The following is a 24,337-nucleotide window of genomic DNA, read 5'->3' as shown; positions in this document are numbered from 1 at the left end:
AGGGTCTGACTGAGGAGGAGGTGCAGGACTGAGCTGTATAGAGAAGGGTAAGGAAACACATTGGTTCTACATAGAAGTAGGAAAATATGAACAGGAAGAAGAAGAAATGATTATTTGCATGTCCATAAGAAAAATAATATGTACTATGTTCCGAATAGTTAACTAACTTTAAATACATCATTTAGTAATGCTGGGCAGCATGGTGGTACAGTGGTAACACTGCTGCCTTTACACAAAGGAGGCCAGGGTTCACACCCCAGGTCCTCCCAGTGGTTTCCCCTGGGTGCTCCAGTTTCCTCCCACAGTCCAAAGACATGCAGGTTAGGTGAACTGGCAATCCTAAATTGGTCCTAGTGTTGGGGTGTGGGTATGTGTGTTCACCATGCAATGGACTGGCACCCTGTCCAGGATTTGTTCCTGCTTTATAAACTAAGGTTGCTGGGATAGGCTCCAGCAGACCCCAGGGACCCTATTCAAGAGTGAGAAAATGTCTGACTTTGTAATGCTGTCTTGATGTCGTAATTGCTTCCTAATTTTTGAGGTGCATTGTAATAATCTGATTACTATTATTATTGTACTCAACTGTAAAGTCCTCTGTCAGGCTCTAAATCAGGACCGTGTTCTTTCTCTTGTGGATGGCTAGGAAGTATCTTAACCGCATGAAGTGAATGAAAATTCCTTTTCATCTTCATCATTATTACTATTGACTGACTGAATACAAGTATCCACTAAATAAGAAAAAATGGAAAATATCTTAATGGCTATTTCGGTATTGGCCACTAGTGAGCGATAGAGAACTTCTCAGTCTTCGGAAGCCCCCTAGCGGTAGATCGGCGCATGTCGTCTTAGAAACGCCACGGTGTCGCTCGAAGTCTTCTTGTGTGTGTGCGTGTGTGTCTATTTGTGAGTGTTGTGTATGTGCGTGTTGACAGGGGGACTGTAGAGTCGGCTTTCCTGTCTTACGTTTTTAGTTTTTTTTTTAATTTACGGCGAGTTTTTCTTTTTTTTCTTTTTAATGTATTTATATTCTTTTCTCTGTGTGTCGAGTATTACCGTAAGAACCGTCCAATCTGGATCGCGGCAGCAGTAGCAGGAAGAAGATTGAGGAATTCTCCAGGTCTTCTCGAGAGAAAATACTCCAGTCCAAAAGCAAAATGTTCTCCAAATTAACATCCATCCTGCAGCATGCTGTTGAGGCGGTGAGTATTACTACCGAGAAGCCCGCTGTAGGGTGCGCTGTTATCAGGCTCTTCCATTACGAGAGGGCCGGGCTCTCGGGAGTCGCTGGGCCTGCCAGTACAAATTGGGGAAAAGGTTTTGTGCCTTTCGGACCTGAGTAACTGTTAGAATTAACAAAGTGTTTAGAAAAGGAAATGTTGCTGTGGTTCGCAGCTTCCTGAGAGAATACAGCATGTAAACAAACTGACGTCACCATAAACACGTTTCAAAATGCTGTCAGTTGATCGAAGTAATTTCTGGCTTTTATGTTACGTGGGATGCCCACATGTATAAGGCAGGCGCATGATGTGCTGATGTGGTTTTCGTTTGTTTTTTTAAAACAGTACGTAAGACTCCCTTCTTAATTAACACGCGTTAAGAATGGTGAAGTCGACTTCATTCTCCTTGTGTTAAAGGTCTGTTGAAGAATGAGTGGGCTTGAGGGGAGCGAGCATTTCCTGTGCTCCATGGAGAGCAGGTAAACATGAGAGTCTACACCGGCGGAGATGATGATTGCTTTTCACCTGCGATTCACTGGACCAGGACAATCGACTGTTAGGCTTAGAGTCTAAAAGAAACAACAGTGCCTACTACGATTTACACTTTTTCAAAAACGACATACTGTACTAATCACAGGGAACAAGGTTATTAAAGTGCAACTGTTTACTTGTTTCTCCAGTTGCACATTTATCTTTGCCGCTTCACAAAGTTTTTTCCTCCCTAGCAATATGTGTTATAAATAGCATGCTGATTGTATGACAGCGAACATTTAATACCATGTCTGACAAATATCCTACTTTTCATACAACTAGGTTTGTACTTTAATACATAGTATGTTAGATTTCTCAACCTATTGACAAAAATTTCTTATTCTGTTATATTTACCCATTTTATTTTGTTGCTAATGGTAGTAGAAAATTACAAAACAAGCTATGATTTTCGAGATCTGACATATGCAGGGTTGCACAGTTTTTTGGGATTGGTCTGTTCTTTTGTAGTAGGCAGACAGATAGAACTTTATTCGTCCCCAGGGGGAAGTTTGGCTTTTTAAAGAAGCTCTTTAAATAAAAAAAAAAAACCAACTTAAATAGGTAGATATATATATATATATACACAGACACACTATGGTCTGAACACACACCAGAATGACTAAAAAGAAAGAAAACATCTGACTTGGCAGTCACAGTGAGACATTATGCAGTATAAAGGAGCCCCCGTAGCATCTCCTGACACAGTTCTGCTGAATGATTCATTGGGTGAAAGTCCATGTTGTTAGAGAGAGGATGTGCAGCATTGTTCATAATGGCACTCAGTTTTGTTTTAATACTCTCCTTTGCTACTACCTCCAGGGTCAGGGGGTCCAGAATGCATCCAATAATTGAGCTTGCCCTTTTTAGCATGGTGTTTCGGTGGGACTATTTTAACACTAGAATTACCAGAGTAGTGCTGGGCAGTATACCAGTTGATACCGAAAACCGTTTTTTATTTTTGTTGTGATATGGATTTTTCTTATACCGCAACACTGGTTTGAATTGCCTAAACGACGTTCGGAACGTGGCGCAGCGGGGAACTGTTCAAATGGGGACCTTTCACTGCTACACCGCTAATCACAGAGGTGTTGCGCGGGGGCTCTTTTTCACTGCTACACTGCTAAATAGGTAGTGTAGGTATTGCGCAGTGAAAATGGACAGAGAACATTCTGAAACTGAAGCTGTAGCTGATGATAAAGTTGAACATGATGACACAGAAGAACTTCTGCCGAATAAAAGGAGTCACATCCGTTGCCTGGAGATACTTTGGTTTTAAAAGGATGTGGACCATTATGTTCAAATGTGTAAATACTGTTTCTATACTACTGGATAATACTGCAAGCTAAGTTGTACTTGTTTTATTTGTTTTCAATACAGTGTAATGTACCTGGGTACTGTGTAATAGTGTGACGACATGTTGGCTTTAATCTCGACGCTTATGACGAGAATAAAGTCAACATGTTGACTTTATTCTCACATTTCTACTTTATTGTCGCCTTTTATGTCGAGATTAAAGTCGACGTGTTGACTTTATTCACATAATTTGTCATTAAAGTAGATCATCGTAAAATGAATATTTAATTTACTAGATTTTGTCAAACTCCGTCATAAGTTATATAGCACATTAAATGCTTTGTGTTAAGTGTTCCCCAAGCCATGTTAAATCGGTACGTGCTTCTTAAACTATGTTTCTCTTGTACTGAGGAGGCGCCCGCAGCAATCGCCACACAGAATACATTCACTTCATGATATTCCTGCTCTCAGAACATTTAGAATGCCAAGATAAATACTTGATATCATTTTCATGATGAAATGCATTAAAGCATGTATTAATCATGTGGGGGCACGGCAGCGTGGAGGTTGCACTGCTGCCTCGCAGTAAGGGTGTCTCAGTTGTACCCTGCCTTGAATTTCCATGTTTTTCTGGTGGGTTTACTCGGTGTGCTTTGGTTTCCTTTCAAAGTCATGCAGGATGTGGGGTTTTGTTATGCTATATTGACCCTGCTAGTGTATGTTTTGCTCGTATTCACCCTGCGATGTGCTGGCGTTCAGGATTTGCTCCTGCCTTGCACACAATGCTTAGTGGGATGGGCGCAACCCTGAATGGATGGCATAATTAAACATGTATAACGAAGACATTTTTAAAGTTCTGAACACTCTGTGTACTAAGTTTATAACTAGTTTTAATTTCACAAAGACGTTTATCGTGTGGTGATTGGTTATGTGGAGAAAGAAAAAGGAAGGATAGGAACTGGGTTTTTAGTACGTCAGACAGACAGCACGCGTGCAATAAAGAGATCCAGCTCAGAAGAACATCCATTGAATTCTGTGTTCATGTCTTCGACCACCAGATCACAAACCCAACATTTGCACAATATTTAAGTTAAACCTTTGCGATACCCATTCATACAACCAGTTTTTTGGAGCCTCGTCACACCTGCCATAAAGTTCTCTACACTGAACGTGCACCTGAGGACCCCTTACTGCGAGGGAGCAGCACTACTGCCTCACTACCGTGCATGTTTAATACCTGCTTTAATGCATTTCATCATGAAAATGATATCAAACATTTATCTTAGCATTCTAAATTTTCAGAGAGCAGGAATATCATGAAGTGAATGTATTCTGTGCGGCGATCGCACTGGCACCTCCTCTTAGTGCGGAGGAAGTCAGTTTAAGAAGCATAGTGATTAACAACTGGGTTGGGGAACACAACACAAAGCATTTAATGTGCTGCATTAACTTATGACGGGGTTTGAGAAAATCTACTAAATTAAACATTGATTTTAGGATGAAGTTTAGTTTACGACATTCTACTTTAATTATAAAATAAACTAGGAGAATAAAGTGGAAATGTCGACTTTAATCTCGACATAAGCGCCAAAAATAAAGTGGAAATGTCGAGAATAAAGTCAACATGTTGAAAAGTCAACATGTTGACTTTATTCTCGACATATAGTTTGTTTTTTTCTTCCCTGTGTCCATATTTTTTTTTCTTCACCGTGGCCCTAATACGATTCTGTAGGGCTATACCACAAATAGCATCATAAATGCAAGTTGCAGTTTTATTATGTATGTATATAGCTTAGCTTGAAGCAAGGTCCATATTAATGCAGTTTGTGTAAATGATGGTTCAGTTGGTAAAGATGTCATCACCAAGTTGCACTTGTTTTATTTTATTTTAATTTGGTGAATACTATGTAATGCGCCTGGGCTTGAAGTCTTGAAGTAATAGTGCAACTATCAGTAATAATACTATTACTTATTTTATTGTTATTATTTATTAGTTTAAATATTATGCAGTTTAATGATGGTAAAGCTGTTTAAAAAGTCACCTTTTTTTTATGTGGACCTCCAAGTACTTCTTGGACTGGACCACTTTTACATCCACTTCTTGAGTAGTGACTGGACATTGAGGCTCTTAGGTGCAGCAAAAGTCAATAACCAGTTCCCTAGTTTTGCTGATGTTAAGATGCAGACAATCCTTTTTGCACCAACAAACAATGTTCTCTACCTGTCTCCCATACTCGACTTCATCCCACTTATCAATACACCCCATGAGTTCAGAATTATCTAAAAATGTACTATACCTTTGTAGTTCAGGGGCAGCTGACCATTGTCTTTTTCTGCTGTGGTTGCTGTATTTTTTTTTTTTTTAAGTCTAGTGAGTTTGAAAGCTAAACCTTCCATTCTCTTACTAATTGTCTTAAACAGCTTAGTTCATCTGCAAGAACACAGGGTGCTGATGCCTACTCTGGGAGGAGCCAATCTTAGAATGACTACCAGTCTGTCAAAAGAGACACAGAGTCACTATCATTCATTCATACTGTTAGAATTAATTGTTTATTTTATATGGCAACTTTCTGTTGCATGTACCTTCCCAAGATACTGTACATTACAATTACTGATGTACTGGCTGGTTAAAAGACTGATGTATGTCATACAAGTACAAAGATTTGAAAGTAAGCAATTAATTTGGCATTCAAATGTCCGAGAATCTAGTTCCTTGGCAGCTATAGCACGGGGTGAGTTTTAAGCCAGGTCTCTAGAGCTCTGAAGCATTAGTGGTAACCAGTGAGATAGATAGATAGATAGATAGATAGATAGATAGATAGATAGATAGATAGATAGATAGATAGATAGATAGATAGATAGATAGATAGATACATACATACATACATACATACATACTATTATTCCCAAGGGGAAATTCACATACTCCAGCACCAGCATACTGATAAAGAACAATATTAAATTAAAGAGTGATAACAATGCAGGTATAACAGACAGATAATATCTTTGTATAATGTTAACGTTTAACCCCCTGGGTGGAATTGAAGAGTCGCATAGTGTGGGGGAGGAACGATCTCCTCGGTCTGTCAGTGGAGCAGGACAGTGACAGAAGTCTGTCGCTGAAGCTTCTCCTCTGTCTGGGGATGATACTGTTTTGTGGATGCAGTGCGTTCTCCATGATTGACAGGAGCCTGCTCAGTGCCCGTCACTCTGCCACGGATGTCAAACTGTCCAGCTCCATGCCTACAATAGAGCCTGCCTTCCTCACCAGTTTGTCCAGGCGTGAGGCGTCCCTCTTCTTTATGCTGCTTCCCCAGCACACCACCACGTAGAAGAGGATGCTCGCCACAACCGTCTGATAGAACATCTGCAGCATCTTATTGCAGATATTGAAGGACACCAGCCTTCTAAGGAAGTATAGTCGGCTCTGTCCTTTCTTACACAGAGCATCAGTATTGGCAGTCCAGTCCAATTTATCATCCAGCTGCACTCCCAGGTATTTATAGGTCTGCACCCTCTGCACACAGTCACCTCTGATGATCATGGGGTCCATGAGTGGTCTGATCTTCCTAAAATCCACCACCAGCTCCTTGGTTTTGCTGGTGTGCAGTTGTAGGTGGTTTGAGTTGCACCATTTTAACAAAGTCCTTGATTAGGTTCCTATACTCCTTTGTAGCGCCACTTTCTCGTTAGACGCTTGGCTTGTATCTTCGTGCCGGCTCTGCTGCCACAATACCGTCTTCTTACCTCGTCAGGTAAATAGTGAACCACACCGGCGCGGGCATTTGTTCTCAGCGCTTGAAGTTGACTACTTGAATAAACGAGTCTCGGCGTGTAAAAATCCATGTCCAAGTAGTAAAAAGTGTCCAGGGAATGAGTCTACATAAAAGAAAGTGGTAGGAGTGAACAGTGAAATAGAGAAAAATAGAGAAAAAAGGTAGAAAGATAAAGTCATACACGGAGCTGCTGGAATGGCTGCCACTCGCGGCGGCGCCTTAGTTATGTCACATCACTACCTAGAAATGCTATTCCATCCCACACGCAAGGACCCGTCCTTCCTACTTTTACGACGTGTACCTGTTGCAATGCGCACACTTCTCTCTATACTGTGGTTTCTATTACACACCTGAAAGAGAGACAATATATGTGACATTTTGAAGAAATCATTTTATGACCTGAATAGTACCAACCAGAAAACATCATCATACTAATGCAATATTATTTGAAAACGAACCGCGTCCGATCGGGTGTGAATTTATGTTGGCTCTGTTACTCAGAGTCAGATCTGGGCTTAGAGTTAGATCTGGTACAGCGTGATCGTGATTCAGAGAATAAAACTGAAAAAAATCTAACTTTTACAAGTACAATAAATTTATACCCAATGTCCCATATACAATATTTGTCTTTCATTTTTTCTCCGTGATGCGTTGACATCGTGCACCAGAAGACGTGAGCTTATGCAGTGCGTGCAGGAACACGCAGGTGGCCAGCTGCTTGTGTTATGACAAGCTTGACCTGGCAGCGATCAACGCACATGTACTGTGCAAGGCATGCACAGAGGCCACTGAGAAAAGAAGAGTGTTCATGGCTCACTCTGCAGAGGAACTTCGTCGTCGCATCTTAATATAAAAGGCGATGGGAAAAAAAAAGGAGGATGCAACATTGACAAGCTTCTGTTCCAAGACAGTCGCTTTCCCCAGGAAAGTAAACTGAGTCAGTGTCAGGTGCTCTTTCAATGTAATAGGAACCAAATCATAGAGGGAAGTGTGCGCATTGCAACAGGTACACACGTCGTAAATGTAGGAAGGACAGGTCCTTGCGTGTGTTTGAACTGTTAACATTTGAATGTGATGATTGCATATAGCGCTGAACTGACTTCTCTGTACTATTGTTGCCTCTGCATGTCCTGGAGTACAAAAGAAACAGCAGCATGTGGGGACTGGCAAGATCAGGGGAAAAAAACATGCGGTGTTATGCGAATGAATATGAATAATGTTCCATCCGTGCCACAATGTTTTCCGAAATGTACTATACAGGTCATAAAATGAATAATTCCAAATATCATATATACCTATGTCTGTTTTTTTGACATCATAGACCATAAGGTGCATACTAATTTAGCGTGAGACGCTGAGGGAGAGGTGCGATTTAAACATCTGTTTATCTGTTGATTTAAGGTGGGCCGGATCTACGAGTTTTTTCGTAGGCTCTGGTAATTCTAGTGTTAAAGCCATTTTCCACTGCAGACCTTCATTTACATACTCATAGTGAGTGTGGGGTAGTCATGGCATGCAAACCGTAACTGTAAGTCATGTAGTTTGACATCCCCAGCAACTCTGTTAGAGTGGTCTCCAACTCGTTGAATTAATCAGGTTTGATTTTGTTTTAAATCCTAGGTCAGGGGTGCTCAGCTATGGTCCTGGAGATGTGAAGTGGCTGCAGATTGTTATTTTAACAAGTTTCTTAATTAGAATCCATGTATTTACTAATAAAGCAATATTTTTTGGGCTTAGTTTTAGTGAACTTGCTTGTTATAATTCACTACCATTAACTGCCTATATTAGTTGGAAACTGCGTCATTTAGGTTTTAACTAGGGGGCTCCGCCCCCTGCTCGCTTCGCTCGCCAACCCCTGGTGTTGGGAATGACAAAGAGCGTGATGTATGAATGAGATATAGAATAGTATGAAGGTGTAGATGATGCAAATAGAAAGCAAACAATAAAGTGTGTGGCACAGTGTAAAGGTTTATTTGAAAATTTCTTTGTACACGCCGTTTAAGTGTAAAAGGTAATTCCAGCTCAGAACTTGTAAGGTCATTTAAGATGGTTATTGTTGTGATCAGAGTCAAGTTTGTCAGAGCTTAGAAAGAGTTTTGTCTCTCCAGGAAGTAATGGAATGACTTGGGTATTTATGTTTTCCACATTAATATTTTTTGGACATAATATAGTGCGTTGTGTTAAAAGGGGCATTTGGTCTAATGAGATTGCTGTTCCAAATCTCTCTGTAACTAAGTCATCGCAGATAAAGGCTTGAGGAATTGTAATAATATGTGGCTGAAGTCCATCTGTATTGGTGAGTGTACCATCTCTCACTTGTAATAAGCAATTGTTATGATCTGGTTCTGGACATCGTATCTTTTTTACTAACTGTATCTTTTGAAAGCAATGCCAATTGTCTGCGTATTTTAAGGTGCACTGAACAATAGCTGAGTGCATGGCATCTGGAAGAATAGCTAATCACTGTCTAAAATGTCCTCCTCATAAAAGTACCTTTCCTCCCGAATATTATTATTCATAAACGTTTGTAGAAGTTTATGAATGGTGTTGAGTAAGTGACTTCATGCCATTGAACATTCATCAATAAACAACATTTTTTCAAGTCGGATGTCACGTGCAGTGCCACCGTTAATGTTCATAGTGGATACCGATTTGTAGGATCTAATGTAGTTGATAAAGATTTCACTTTCAGGTACATCGTCAGTTATAAGCTTCTGTAGATATTCAGCATATGAATGTAAAGAAGGTAGTCTAATTTGACCCTTTTGACAACAATGTGTAAATGTATTACTTGTATTGCCAGTTGTTTCTTCAGGGAAGTGAACTGAATGAGAATGATTGCAAATGACATTCATTAATCCAAATGAATTTTCCTGGTGTATGTTTTGCTTGTGCCGTTTGAGAGGCGCGTTGTTGCATGTGTAGTATTTGGGACGTGTTGTTTTGGAGCTGTAATCGATTTGCCTGTGCTGTGTGAGAAGCCCGTTGTAGCCTTCGCTGCCATTAACGTATGTCTGAGACGGGAGGTGTTTCGTTTTGAATCCGTGCCTGTTGCGATGCAGCACTTTGATTGATAGTTTGCGTCATGTGGATCTAGGATGTAGATTTGTGCATAATTGCGTTGTTGATTTGTTTCAGGGTGCACTGTTCCAATGCGATGCAGTATTTGTGCACATATGCGAAAGCAGTATGGGCCATTGCCTTTTGGTGGCCTGATATTTACTCCGGTAAATGCAAAAGCAAATGAACTATTGTAGGATCTAATGCAGTTCATAAAGTTTTTACTTTTAGGTACATCATTAGTTAGAAGCTTTAGTTGAGCTTTGCGTTTTTGGAGTCGAGACATTTTTTCTTTTAGAAATATGGATAAGTAATAAGGAGTATTGCACTCACTGTTAATATGGAGCCTTTTCTGCGGTTGAACGGTTAATAGTGCCTTATTGTAATGAGATCCACCTATGCTGCATAGCCGTCTATTTTGTTGTTTCTTTCGTGTTCGTGTGTTTGTTCCTGTTATCCTTTCCTTTTCGTTTTGTACCCGTGACCGTGTATTCATGACTTGTTTCTTTCTCAGCATGCGAAATATGGATAAGTACTAAGGAGGATCGCAGTCACTGTTAATATGTTTCCTTTTCTGCAGTTGAACGGTTAATAGTGCTTTATTGTAAGGAGATCCACCAATGCTGACACCTATGCTGTCTAGTGTGAAGGTATTGATGTTCACTGTAAAATATGTGGCTTTGGGTGTCACTTCTTATGGATGTGTCTGTGTGTGTGTGGGGGGGGGGGGGGGGGGGGTTGAGGATTGTTGTCGCGCGAGCGACTTCTTTCTTTTTGTGTTCCTGTGTCTTGTTGAATCCCCCTCTTTGTGTGTGTCCCGTCCCTTGCTTGTAGGGTCTGTGGGGTGGTTTTGTGTTCTTTTTTTTGTGTCCCATGGGCTTGTTGAATCCCCCTCTTGGTGTTTGTCCCGTCCGGTGCCTCTCTCGCCCTCTTTTGTCCGCCTTTCTCAGCTCCTCAGCCGACTCTCGCGGACTCTTTTTGCGCCTGCGCAGTACGTCTTTTTGCAGCTACGGCCCATTGCCGGATGTGCCTGCGTCCATCATCCGCTTTAGCATTCTCGGTTAGTAATATGGATTGTTGCCTGTTTTCTTAATCAGCCATCATTTAATAATGAGGTGCAAATGACAAAGGAACCTCAGTCTTTTCAGCTAATTTCTTCTGTTTAAACCTGTGTAAAGCATCATGAAATTATCAATGCAAAGACAATGTTTAGAAACAAATTAGAGAGAAATGAAGAACCAAAAAAGAACACATGGATAATGTTCTCAGAAAACAAAAAATACACAATTTTTGTCTTGGAGGAATGAAATCACTAACAAGCCATATTATTTAATACCAAGTTTCATTATCTATTAGGCTTGGCTTCTAATTGTAAAGCTGGTTTGAACGAAAACCTGTAACCATTGCAGACCTACAGAACTCCAATTGAGTACCCCTGTCCTAGATAACGAGGTTGTGCAAGAGCTGGCAACCATTGAACACTCGCCCTGAAATATAGCTCATAAAGTACAATCCCAGGAGAAGAAAGGACATGGGTGTTTTGGACTGCACCAACAGAAGTGAGGTTCATCTGTCTGATGTCTGGTGTTTGTGATTCCATGATAGAAAAGAAAAAGAACAAAAAATGGCCTAGAGTAAAGCCAAACTGGTAGAACACCTTAATGTAGCACTGGTGTTCTTGTGATACTTCAGAAATTTGAAAGTGTACTAGAAAGTCCTTATGGAGGCTGGTAATTTATCATTCTCTACAATTTCTGAAGGCAACAAGATCAGCTTCTGCAGTCAAAGTTGGCATTCCCTCTGAATAGAAGTCATGTAATGTTCCCATGGCATTAGTTAAAAGAAAACAACTCCGATGACACTTGGCGGGGCAGTTACAGTACTGAAACAGTGCTTGTTGGTTCTACTGTAGTGTTAAAGAAGTGAATTATGCCCTAAATGGCACATTATGTCAGTGTGTGCTCTAAATACTGTACAGAATATGCCGTATGTGTTTCCAGTGTTTTCATAACATATTACTGAACAGACTAATAACTAATAGGCATCACAGTTTTATGATCTGCTAATTCCCTGTTTATACCTCTACTAAGTGTGTGTTGTTGTGATGTATATACTGCCACGTTAGACAGAGTAACATTAAGCTGGTGTACTTCATCGTTCTGTTTTAAAGCAGTAGCATTAGGAATTGAACTACTTGAGCACCTGATCAAAGTGGAAATATTGAAGTATGGATATTTAAATCTTGTTTTGGAATGAAAAGTATTTAAATCATTTGAACAACTTTGTAGACTTGCTAAGGGTACAGATAGTCAACTTGGTGTAAAACTCCATTTTTGTTTGCTGGAGCTATAGATTCAATACACTGAGTGAATGAATGCAGAGATTTCAAAACTGAAATTTCACAATGTGGCATAATGCTGTGTTTTGGGCCTTGACTGAATAAACGTAACCACTACCAAACAGTAAATGAAAACAGACTTGCTTTTTTGTTTCTTTCAGCTACACATAACATGATTATAACCAGTACTTAGTCCTATTGCCATTCTACCTACAGTAACTGTAAAAAGGACTGCTTATTGAGAAATAAATTTTAAAATAATTTGTGTAAGTGTCTGGACATTGAATTGTATTAGAGTGTTTTGTTCAGGGTGCTTATTATTTTTATTTAAATACTGCCAAGGAAGGACATTTGAATGTTAGACTTCAACTGTGTTTGTTTACTTTTGAGAACAACAAAATCAGCAGTTATAGTAGAGACATTGTACATCATGGTCATTCTTTGTGGAGATAATTAGAAATTATCAGGGTATCCTAACCTTAACCTGCCACCACTGTGTGCAAGTAACACTTAGTTACTCTTTTTAAATTAAATATATAATATCTATAAAATCCATACTTTTATTAAAAATGATGTATATTATATTGTCTTACTGAATATAGTTTGTAGTATATGTGAACCAAATTTCAGGTCAATAGGTCAAACAGTTTGTGAGCTACAGGTGATTTAAAATCCTGGACAGACAAACGAACAGCAATGGTAGCGTATTATGGAAGAAGAAAGTATAAAAAAGAAAGGAAATACATGTATAACAACCAAGATCTTTAACAAATCTTTAAGCATGTTAGTCTTGTATCTTCTTGATAAACAACTTGTGAACATTTGATACGTTTGTGGCTATTTTAAAGATTTGTACTGTGTTTATTATTTGTTACTGTGTGTCGTACTGTAAAATTTGGTAAGGAACAAGTACTGCATTATTAAAATGGTAAACCATATCTATAACTACACTTCAAGAATTAAGAAAGTCTATGTGATACACTGAAGAAAAAACCATGCCTGTATAAATGTAATAAATGTATACTTGGTAACAATTATATAAAAAAAAAAAAAAAAAGGCTGTAGTACAATTAATGATTACAAATGAAATAAAACCTATAAGTGCTAAAATTTTACACCAGATGCCCTTCCTGATGTAACCCTCCCCATTTATCCGGGCTTGGGACTGACACAAAGAAACACACTGGTTTGTGCATCCCCTGTGGCTGGGTTCTTCTGTTTTATTTATGATGCCATTTATCCATATCCATATTACTAACCGAGAATGGTAAACCGGATATGGACGCAGGTACATGCCCATGGACGCAGGAGATAAAGTGTGCAGGCGCCACACAAAAACGAGGAATCAGCCCCCCGCCCCAGAGTGAAACGGGAGAGACTACGAACGACACAGCCACACAAACAAGAGGAGTCAGCCCCCCGCCCCAGAGTAAAACGGGACAGACTACAGAGTCCACAAAAGTCCACAACACACAGCATAATCAAACCCGAGATGGTACGGAAAGCACAGGCGCCTACAACGCGCTATACACCGGCAACAACGAAAGAGCTCAACTAACAGAAATAAGAAATAAAGCAACAAGCCCAGAGAATACGGAACCCTAGATGTCCACAACACACAGCAGAATCAAACCCGACATAGTACGGAAGCTGCAGGTGCCTACAACGCGCATCTAAAACACCGCAGGCAACACCCCGAGATGGTGCAGAAGCCCCACAGACCCAGACTCCACAGCATATGTGAATCACATTACAGTAATACAATATTGTAAGTACTCACAGAAACAACAAACACAAGAGGCGTCGGCATCCCGCCCCACATTCAAACCGGAGAGAGTACGGAGTCCCCAAACATCCAAAACACACAGCATAGTCACACCCGACATAGTACGGAGGGCGCATCCGCCTACAACGACGCACTACACAGCATAATCAAACCTGACATAGTACGGAAGGTGCAGGCACCTACAACGCGCGTCTGACACACCGCAGTCAAAAACCCGAGATGGTGCAGAAGCCCCAAGGATCCGGACTCCACAGTATATGTGAATCACATTCCAGTAATACAATAAGTACTCACAGACATACATATGTACTCACAGAAAAAACAAACACAAGAGACTTCGGCATCCCGCCCCACACTCAAACTGTAGAGTGTACGAGGTCCCCAAACGTCCACAAAAACACAGCATACTCAAACCCGAGATGTTACATATGTATCATGCACCTTCCGTACTAATTACCAAGAATGACAATAATCTCTTTCAACTGTATTTCGGCTTACCCACGACCAGGGGTTGGCGAGCAGGGGGCGGAGCCCCCTACTTCCAAATAATAGAGATTAACTCCTTTTTAGTTGTATATCTATTTGTCAGATGACTGACTAACTAATTATGTAATTAAAGTAAAGACCAGTGACAATGTTTATTTTTAAGTTCAGGGAGAATTATCTTCTTATAGATGCAAAAAACAGATGTTTAACACAGTTTGTGCTTCTTTTTAACAGAAATTGACACCTTTTTCAAAATGCTTGGGGCTATATATTCCAACACGTAATTTTTCTCTTTCAGCTAGCTCCATCGCTACCACTTCAAGAAGACTTTGTCTACCATTGGAAGGGTATCACACATTACTATATTGAAACATCAGGTAAAAGATGTTCTTATCTATGGCTTCCCATTTTGGTTTCTTTTTGGATATTTTCCACAGACTTTCTGTTTCTTAAATTATAAGAATATGAACACTTAATAATTCATGACACTCTTAAGAGATAACAGTGAAAGAAATAAAGCATGAGTTCTTCATGACTGAATTTTTCACATTTGTATGCAGTTATACATGCTTAAAAAGATTTTTCAGTTATTTCAATTTTAGACTTTTTACATTTTCTTATTTGCAGATGATAAAGCGCCAGTGACAGATACGAATATACCTTCTCATATGGAGCAAATGCTAGACATCCTGATTCAAGAGGAGAATGAACGAGAGAGTGGCGAGACAGGACCCTGCATGGAGTATTTATTGCATCACAAGATCTTAGAGACCCTGTATACACTTGGAAAAGCTGATGTAAGAATCAACACCCTCATTGCCCCATCTATCTTATTTAGAGTTTTTCACTGATTTTGTTGTTCAAGGTAATAAAGAATTACACTTGCAAAAGCATCAAGCAAAAGGAGCGTAACAGGTTTTGTTTAACTTTATGAGTCTTGCATAAGATATTTTTTTAACTTGTGGAAAAAGTTTCTTGTTGAAAGTTCTGCATACAGCTTTAATTATAAAAATCTTTATAATAAAGTCCCTCAACCTTATTCTGCACTTTATCCACAGAATTAAAGTTAAGACACTGTATAGCTTGCACCTGTGATTTAGAAATGTTATAGTGTCCAGCAATACATCTCCATAATTGGATCTACCATGTCTATTTTCTATATTAAAACAAGAAATCGGTACGAGTTGATTATGGCATTAGCACAGTTTCCTGTTTTCAGTATCTGTGAGCAGTGTTCATCCCCTTTAAGGTTAATACCCAAAAGCCTATAGTATGCACAGAGTTCACTGTAATAATTTATATTCTAGTGACAGTGCTTTGCCCCAAAAATACTGATACTGTATAAATTGTTGTAAATGTATATAATCTGTGTAATAAAAGAGCTTTGGTTTATAGTGTTCATGGGTTTATAGTTTCTCATGAGTTCAAAGCAGCTGTTCCCTCTCTTTTTTAACATCAGTTGGTTCTTTTATAATTGCTGCATAAACTATATATGCAAATGTAACTGCATGTGTTAAAAATGGATATGTCGAACAGATTAATATGTAGTGGTGTTGTGGAAGGAATCCTGATGATCATGGTGTGATCCATGCATAGCGAGTGACATAAAGAAGTGAAAAGGATAGATGCCGTGATGGAATTCAACTGCAGTAGTGTATTCTGCTTACAGATGCTAAATGTCTCAAATAATGTATACTGTATAAAATGTTCAGCATTTAGTGTTTTCTGTTTCATTTGTTAGCATAAAGAAGCATAGGTAGAAAAGAAACACTTAATTGATTATAGTGATTAATGTATTTGAGCAAACGTGACTACTTTGGTTTTGGGTTATAGTTACTATTAATGATGTTTAATGATAATATAAAATTAAAAATAGCAGCATGTTAATAACAACCTTGCTATTGTAATGCAGCTGATACAGGAACACTTCTGCAGCATACATATAAACATTAACATGTATTTATATGAATACCTGTTTTTAATATGAATATTAAAATCTTGAATTTTTGGCAAATTTGACATCCCTGTTCAAATGCACTTAATGATGTACCAATGGGTATTAATTGTCTGATGAAACTGAAATGCAGAGCCTGGGCATCATGTATAACGTCTTACGTAGAATTCACACCAAAACATGGAGTATGCACAAAAAAATTTAGATGCATAAAACTGCATCTGCAGAGCTCTTCGCACTTTCCCTTTATAAATCCCAATCAATGTGAATTTTTAACACACATGCATGAGCCTACGGTCCTCCCGGACTTCGATATAAATAGCCCCTTCTATTCAGTGTTTTGTTAAAAGACAATGGCAAAAGCACATGTAAAAAAGAATTTCAGTGAATGCAAAGTAAAGGTCCTGCTGAGTAAAGTGGAGGCAAGGAAAAACATGCTATTTGGTTGCTTAAGCAGTGGTATAAGCAATATAAGGAAACTGATAAAGTGGCACAGCATGGTGTAGGCGCCCAAAGGTTCAAGTTCAGAAAGTCGCAAAGTGCCCAAAATAAAAAAAGTGGTCAGATATAAAAGTCGACGTGAAAAGGCAAATTGCAGCACAACACCACTGGAGGAGGTAGCATTTTCATATCACAGATAATTTTCATGTTAATAGAGTGAAAATGCTTCTATTTATATAAGCAAATTCATTTTCTGAAGACACTTTTATATCAATGTGCGTGCGATCGTTCTGATTACATTTGGAAAACCGGACATTGCTGCGAATTGCAATTTTATGTTTGTCCATTCAGCCACAGTGTAAGGAAATCTTGTATATCTGGATGACAAGCGGTTAATACCATCCCATACAGCTTTCATGTGTGATGACTGAGAAATACCCAATTGGGCAAGCCAGTTCAGTTAAATCGACTTAGAAGCCAGTCATCATCATGGGACTCTTAAGAAATCAGTATGTTCTCTAAATACGTGCTCTCTTCTAATTTTTCCATTTGTGATGTCTTCTAACAACATTAAAGCAGCTATGGTAATTGGAATAATTTAGCCGTTTTGTGCAGTTATATTGTTACAAATTTATTACATTCAAGTGTTTTAAGTTTGTAAACTATATGCAATTGATTGCACTGTATTTGATAAATCCCGTGTCAAAGATGCAAATATAAAAGAGAAATGGAACCCACACAGAAACAGCAGCACTGCTTTGATGCTGGGTGCCTCCCGTTTACAAAACCGAGAAGAAATATAAGTACGAGTGGTCTGAGGCTGCTGTGAAAATGTGTGTGGCTTTACACCGAGTTTAGTTTTTATATATCTGTGAGTGTGGAAATGGTCATGCACAACATTTTTGTACATAAGCACCATTTATACATGAGGCACTCTATATTTAGAGAAATGTCAATCAAAGTAACAGTAAATAATTTTGTACATATTTCTTAAATAAAATTAGGGTCTATCCTAATTATTTTGCATGAATGTTTTAATGTAAAATATTGACAGCCTATCAGTTACATTGCTTTTTTTCTTTGCTAAACTGAAATTCATATGCCTATGTATTGTATATGTTATGTGCAATTATTTATTCTTGACTGTTTTTTTGTTTGTAGTGTCCTCCTGGAATGAAGCAACAGGTGTTGTTGTTTTACACCAAATTATTAGGAAGAATTAAACAGCCTTTGCTTCCTCATATTAATGTGCATAGGCCGGTCCAGGTAAGTAACTTGGCTGATATGACAGTACATGTGTTCTTTAACTCTTTTACATAATAAAGGGAATATGAAAAAAGCATAATTGCTTTTTCTATCAAGGAAATATTTTTGTCAGCAATTTTTTGAACAGGAAAAAACTGAAGGTTTAAATAGAAAAAGTAATTCTCATAGCAGTGGATGACAATCTTACTACCTCCTTCAGTCTATTCTTTGACACAATCAATTCTTAGGCTCCTTCTAGATTAAGAGATGCATCTTCTAGGAAAAAAGCCACATATGCACCACGCCGGCTTCACCAGACTGCTTCACACATTTTTTTCTTTAAAACTTCATCCACCTTTTCTATCCCACTTATCCTGTTCAGAGTCATGGTGAACCAGTACCTATAGTCTGTTGCTATAAAGCTGACAGTGCTGGTGGATAACCAAAATCACTTGGCTCTCAGAGTGCTGAGCACAGTTTGATGGCTGCTTTGCTGCACCTCATAGGAATGTTATGCATGAAATAGAGTATAGGGGCAAGTGCTGAAGAATGTTTAATAAGACTGTTTACATATGCTTTGTCACTTCATATTTTGTTGAGCTATGGTGCTCAGGATAATGTGTGAAAATATGTGAGCAACACTTGATAATGTAACTGAACCATATCATGTTAACACACAAGTACGCTTCACTACAGACTATGAATCCAGCTCTGCCCCATTCAGCAGGCTGCTACAAATATAGTCTCTGAATCAGCTGTGAGAATGACTGAGACTGGGAGTGAATGTTACCAGTATGATGCCCCACTAAAGCTTCCATTGTGTTCAGTTCTACAAGTGAAAGTGTAGTGTCCTAGGTAGTTATGGGTATTATGGTTTACTTTACTGATTAGATTGTTTCAAACTACCCATTTAAATAAGTCAATTGTTTGACTTAACAGCAGGATCTGAGCTGGCACCATGAATAGCAAATATAATCACAAAAACATATTGAAAAAAAAATACATAATTAAAATAATATAATTGGTCAATTTTATTAGTTCCTAGTTGCATTTAGTTTTGCAGTGCTGAACAAACCTCTTGACTGCCAACATCAGTTTGGTTTTAGAATTTGTTTTGTAGTTTGCCAACTACCCTAGAACCAATGGTTTGATTCAGTATGAGAATCATGTGGCTCATTTATAGGTAATGACTTAGTTTGATAATCAAATAACCATGAACCATGATTCAGTTTTTAGCTTGATGGAATCCGTGAACATCATTTGCTGGGTGCCATCAATGAACCGTAAAAAGTCTGTACTAGGGTCCATATGAGCAATGTGAAGTTGAAAATAAATAATTGTTAGAAATTAGAATAGTATTTTTATAAGGTTCAGTTTTGTGTGGCTATAGTTTATTTTGTTGAATGTACAAATGAATGTAAATGTATTAGTTTAGTATTATGGTTATACATTTTATTTAAAACAATTCCAATAATGAACTGTATAAATCAGTTAATACATTTTAATGTAAACATCAGTTTTCTGTGTCATTACTGTATTGTACTGTGTATCATTGATACAACTCTAGTTTGCTAGTAATGATGAGTTCAAATTGAAAAGGATCATAAGTGAACGAGAATCATGAGAATTGTAAATTAGATTTGCGGTACTTGCACTCTACCTGCAAAATGAAAAGCACTGAAGATATCATAAAAGTGTTATAGCAGTACTGGTGCACTCAATTGATTTGTTCAAACCTGCAGATCAATTCATATCACTCCATGGAGTTGTTCCAGAATTAGTTTTCATTATCAAAAAAATTCAGTTTCTTTGTCATTTTTAAAATGAAAAGAGGAAAGAAAACACTTGCTTCATATGTGCAGATTTTCATAAAGAGGTTGTTAGTAATTTGGGAAAACCCATATTTTAATCTGAATTCTGCAGTTTATACATAGCAATTAATCTCATTTGAGGTTGGTAGGGCCCAGAGACTATTCTAGTAGCATTAGGTGCAATGCAGAAAAAGGCCTTGTACCAGGCTGACTCCTTCATACTCAGTGGCTCATAAATTATATTTCAAAATGTCAGCCAGATCTGACCAGCACATATTTGTGGATATGTATAGAAAACTAAAGTGCCTAAAGGAACATCAACATAGACGCAGTGCAAATTTGAAACCAGGATGCTGAATCTCTTTGGCGGCAGCACCACCCACTGCATCACAATGGCACCCAAGTGTAAATATTGTTTTGTTAATTTATATAAATAGAGTGGCAAGATTCTCCCAGAGACAAAATGACCCCCACCCCATTTTCAAATTTTCTAATGCAAGTTTGTAATAGTGATTTTAGAATGTGCACCTATATAGTTTAATTATATTAATAATAATAATAATAAATTTTATTTATATTGCACTTTATATTTTAGCAATCCCAAAGTGCTACAGAGTAAAAATAGAATAATAAAATAAAAAAAGAACAGAAGAGTCTACAAAATACTTTAACAAAATGACTTTCTAAAAAGATGAGTTTTTAGGTTTCGCTTAAAGGCCTCAGTCGACTGTGGGGCTCTCAGGTAATCAGGGAGGGCATTCCACAGCCTCGGCGCCACCGATGAAAACGCCCTGTCACCCATGCTGCTGAGCTTAGTTCTGCGGACTTGAAGAGTGTTAGTGAGTACAGAGCGGAGGGAACGTAAGGAGTTCCTGTAGATAAAGAGGGGCATGTCCATAAATGCACTGATGGGTAAGAAGGGAGACCTTGTACTCTATTCTGAATGAAACAGGGAGCCAGTGAAGGGTTTTCAGGATTGGGGTGATGTGATCATACTTTCGCACCCTCATCAGGATCCTGGCAGCGCTGTTCTGAATATACTGGAGTCTTTGGATACTCTTGCCAGGAATCCCAATGAGGAGTGCATTACAGTAATCCAGCCTGGAAGAGACAAAGGCATGGACGAGCTTCTCTGCATCTGCCAGGGTGAGTAGTGGGCGGAGTTTGGCGATGTTCTTGAGATGGTAAAAAGATGACTTACAGAGATATTTGATGTGGGTGTCAAAAGTAAGTTGGGAGTCCATTCTAACACCCAAATTAGTAACAGATGTGGAAAGAGGAATATTTTGGCTAGAGAAAGTAATACTGGTGATGGTAGAAGAGCGAAGATGATGTGATGTACCAACTAAGATGGCTTCTGTTTTGGATCTATTCAACTGAAGAAAATTGAGCCTCATCCAAGCCTCTATCTCCTCCAGGCAGGTAGACAATGTAGATGTTGGCAGAGGAGCAGTAGAGGAGGTGGGAGTAGTCCTGAGGTAAAGCTGAGTGTCATCGGCATAGCAATGGAACGATAAACCATGTCTGCCATACTGTATGACAGTCCATAGAAAGTGTCTATGTAAAGCCACTCACATATTATAGACTACCTTATCATTGGAATTTACAAACTATTGTGGCCATCAAACCAGCAATGAGAATTATTCCATCGTATAGGATACCAGTCGTTAACCACATCCTGTAAAACATATCAAAATGAGACAGTACTATTAATGAAAGCAGCACAAAGCACTGCCCTGTAATTAAAAAAAAAAAACAAAAAAAAAAACAGTGGTTTTAAATACTCTCTCTTCATTAGTGTAAGGTGGTGAACTCTCATTCTGTATTTGATGGCTTTTCTTTCTACTTGAAGCAATCATTTGTATTTGGTATATAGGTAAAGCAAGCTAGACAGTGAGCACATTTACATAAGCGTGGCCTCCACAATCATAGGATATGTGATTGATTAGCTGTTGGCTGTTTTGAAGAAAGCTGCTGACATATTAAATGTCAAAAAAGGTTCATATGTTGCTTAAATTTAGCAAACTAAACTAATGCACATGTAGTACCTAAAGTGCATTTGCAGAAGATGAATTCTACATTACATCTTCCTGCTCTACCTAGAGACTACCAACATTGTTTTTAAATTGGTTGTAAGAATCTCCTCCAAGAAATGTAATAAATCAAGAAAAATCAGAAGATATAGAACTCAAATAAATAGTTTAAATAGCCATTTTTTTTCCAATCCCAACTTTTCACTCTAAAATGATTTGGGGGAATCTGGGTTTGACTTGAGTTTTTAATTTTTTAGAAACTTATTCGGCTTTGTGGAGAAGTCTTAGCAGCTCCTACAGAAAACGAAGAAATACAGTTTCTCTGCATAGTTTGCGCAAAACTCAAGCAGGACCCTTATCTTGTCAACTTCTTCCTTGAGGTAAGACTACAAGTGGTATAAATTACACATTTTCAGTTTTTTTTAAAGAGAAATTAATCATAGTTGGTGTTAAAACTAAACATACCAAAATTATGTACTGGTCAATTTTCTTCCAAGCATGTTTATATAAAGTATAGTCTAACATTAAATGGATGAGTTGATAGTTTAACAGAAAGACCTGAATTATCCAGGTAATGGTCAAAGCACACGGACCTTGAATTTATTGGCATACAGCTAGTGCTTTATTGTGTAACTGCTATCATCACGTGTGCTACCATTATCACCAGTAACCCCCTCCTTTTACTTAAACAACCCACCCATCATACATGCATGAACATTATGTATATGTAGTGCTGGGCGGTATGACCAAAATTTCTTTATCACGGTATTTTTCAAAATTGTACGGGTTTCACGGTATTCAACGGTATTTTTTTCCCATGCATGAGTTAACCACATTTTCCACTGCAATTACTGCAGTAGACTGGCTAAGAATAACCTATTCCACTGTCATGAGAATTGTACGTTGTACAAAAAAACATTTTAATGTGCACACAAGTATTAATACAGGTTTGCATGTCCCCATAAAGTGATAGTTTTCAAGGAGGGGGGCACTAATAAAGAGAAGGAATCACATTGCATGACAGTTGCTGTCAAAATATAGAACCTTTTTATTGAACAAATTTTGCAAACAACTTAAACTAAAATTTTGACAACAAATTGTCAACCATCCAAAGAGGCATTTAAACTTAGTAAAATATCCAGAGGTGCTTGTCAAAAGTTGTATTGCACTGAACATGTCTTAGAAAAGGAACAATTGGTAAATATTTTTTGTAAACCAACTTCACTTTCTGTTGATGTTAACAATCTCTGTCCACTGACATGTTAAAGTGACTTTTTAAACAACTTTACCATCATTAAACTGCATAATATTTAAACTAATAAGTAATAACAGTAAAATAAATAATAGTGCAACTTCCAGTAATAATACTATTACTTCAAAACTTCAAGCCCAGGTAGATTACACAGTGTTCACCAAAATAAAATAAAACAATTGCAACTTGGTGATGACAACTTTACCAACTGAACCGTCATTTAGGCAAATTGCATTAATATGGATCTTGCTTCAAGCTAAGCTATATACATCAATAATAAAACTGCAACTTGCATTTATAATGCTATTTGTGGTAAAAATACGGCCAGTTTTTAAGTGCATGCAGCTCGCCGTGTCTGTCTCTGTGGGTGCGATTGCACGACCACGGGGAGTTGATGAGGTGATTGGGGTGAGTCGCACCCAATCGTTCTCAATTGCTTTGTCAGCTTCCTGCGGCATGTGAATAAGGTGCTGCGCCCACGGAGACGTATATTTATTGGCTGGCAGGATAGGGAGAAGGAAAAAAGAAAAGACATGTTTCACTGGCTTTATGGATTTACTATTTATTTGGGTACTGTATTTTTTTGAACACTGCACAACGGACACTTTTGGTTTTACTTTGACTGTTTTTAACAAAAGCACTTGAGCACTTTCCACCATCCCCTGGCTTCAATGAGACTTCTCAGCTCATCTCGGTCATAACTATCGACGGTGTTGGTTCAACAGGCTCCCATTTGGGAAAAGGGAATCTGTAGGGGACCGGCATCGTGACACTATTACACAGTAACCAGATAAATTACCACAGTAGTCAAAAAAAAAATAAAATAAAACAAGTACAACTTGGCTTGCAGTATTATCCAGTAGTATAGAAACAGTATTCACACATTTGAACATAATGGTCTACATCGGACCTTTTAAAACCAAAGTATCTCCAGAAAACATACACGACACCTTTTTTCATCAAAAGTTCTTCTGTGTCATCATGTTCAACTTTATCGTCTGCTACAGCTTCAGTTTCAGAATGTTCTCTGTCCATTTGACCGCTCAATACCTCCACTAACACATGTACTCCGTTGCTTGCGTATTTAGCGGTGCACCAGTGAAAAAGGTCCCCC

At 38.4% G+C, this 24,337-nt stretch overlaps 1 protein-coding gene across 1 annotated transcript in view; it reads left to right on the top strand.

Annotated features, from left to right (window-relative positions):
- The first annotated feature begins 845 nt into the window (after positions 1–845).
- fhip2a (FHF complex subunit HOOK interacting protein 2) overlaps positions 846–24,337 on the top strand; it is a 48,063-nt gene continuing 24,571 nt past the window's right edge. Inside the window, exons 1-5 of the mRNA XM_028795768.2 lie at positions 846–1,199; positions 14,786–14,864; positions 15,115–15,284; positions 18,044–18,148; positions 22,229–22,351. Of these exons, the coding sequence (XP_028651601.1) occupies positions 1,155–1,199; positions 14,786–14,864; positions 15,115–15,284; positions 18,044–18,148; positions 22,229–22,351 (522 nt within the window). The 5' untranslated portion in view covers positions 846–1,154. The remainder of the gene's footprint in view (positions 1,200–14,785; positions 14,865–15,114; positions 15,285–18,043; positions 18,149–22,228; positions 22,352–24,337) is intronic.

This window comes from Erpetoichthys calabaricus, chromosome 2 (assembly GCF_900747795.2).
Source record: "Erpetoichthys calabaricus chromosome 2, fErpCal1.3, whole genome shotgun sequence".
Lineage (NCBI taxonomy): Eukaryota > Metazoa > Chordata > Cladistia > Polypteriformes > Polypteridae > Erpetoichthys > Erpetoichthys calabaricus.
The sequence above is the reverse complement of the archived record's forward strand: the minus strand, read 5'-3'. Positions and strand labels throughout refer to the sequence as shown.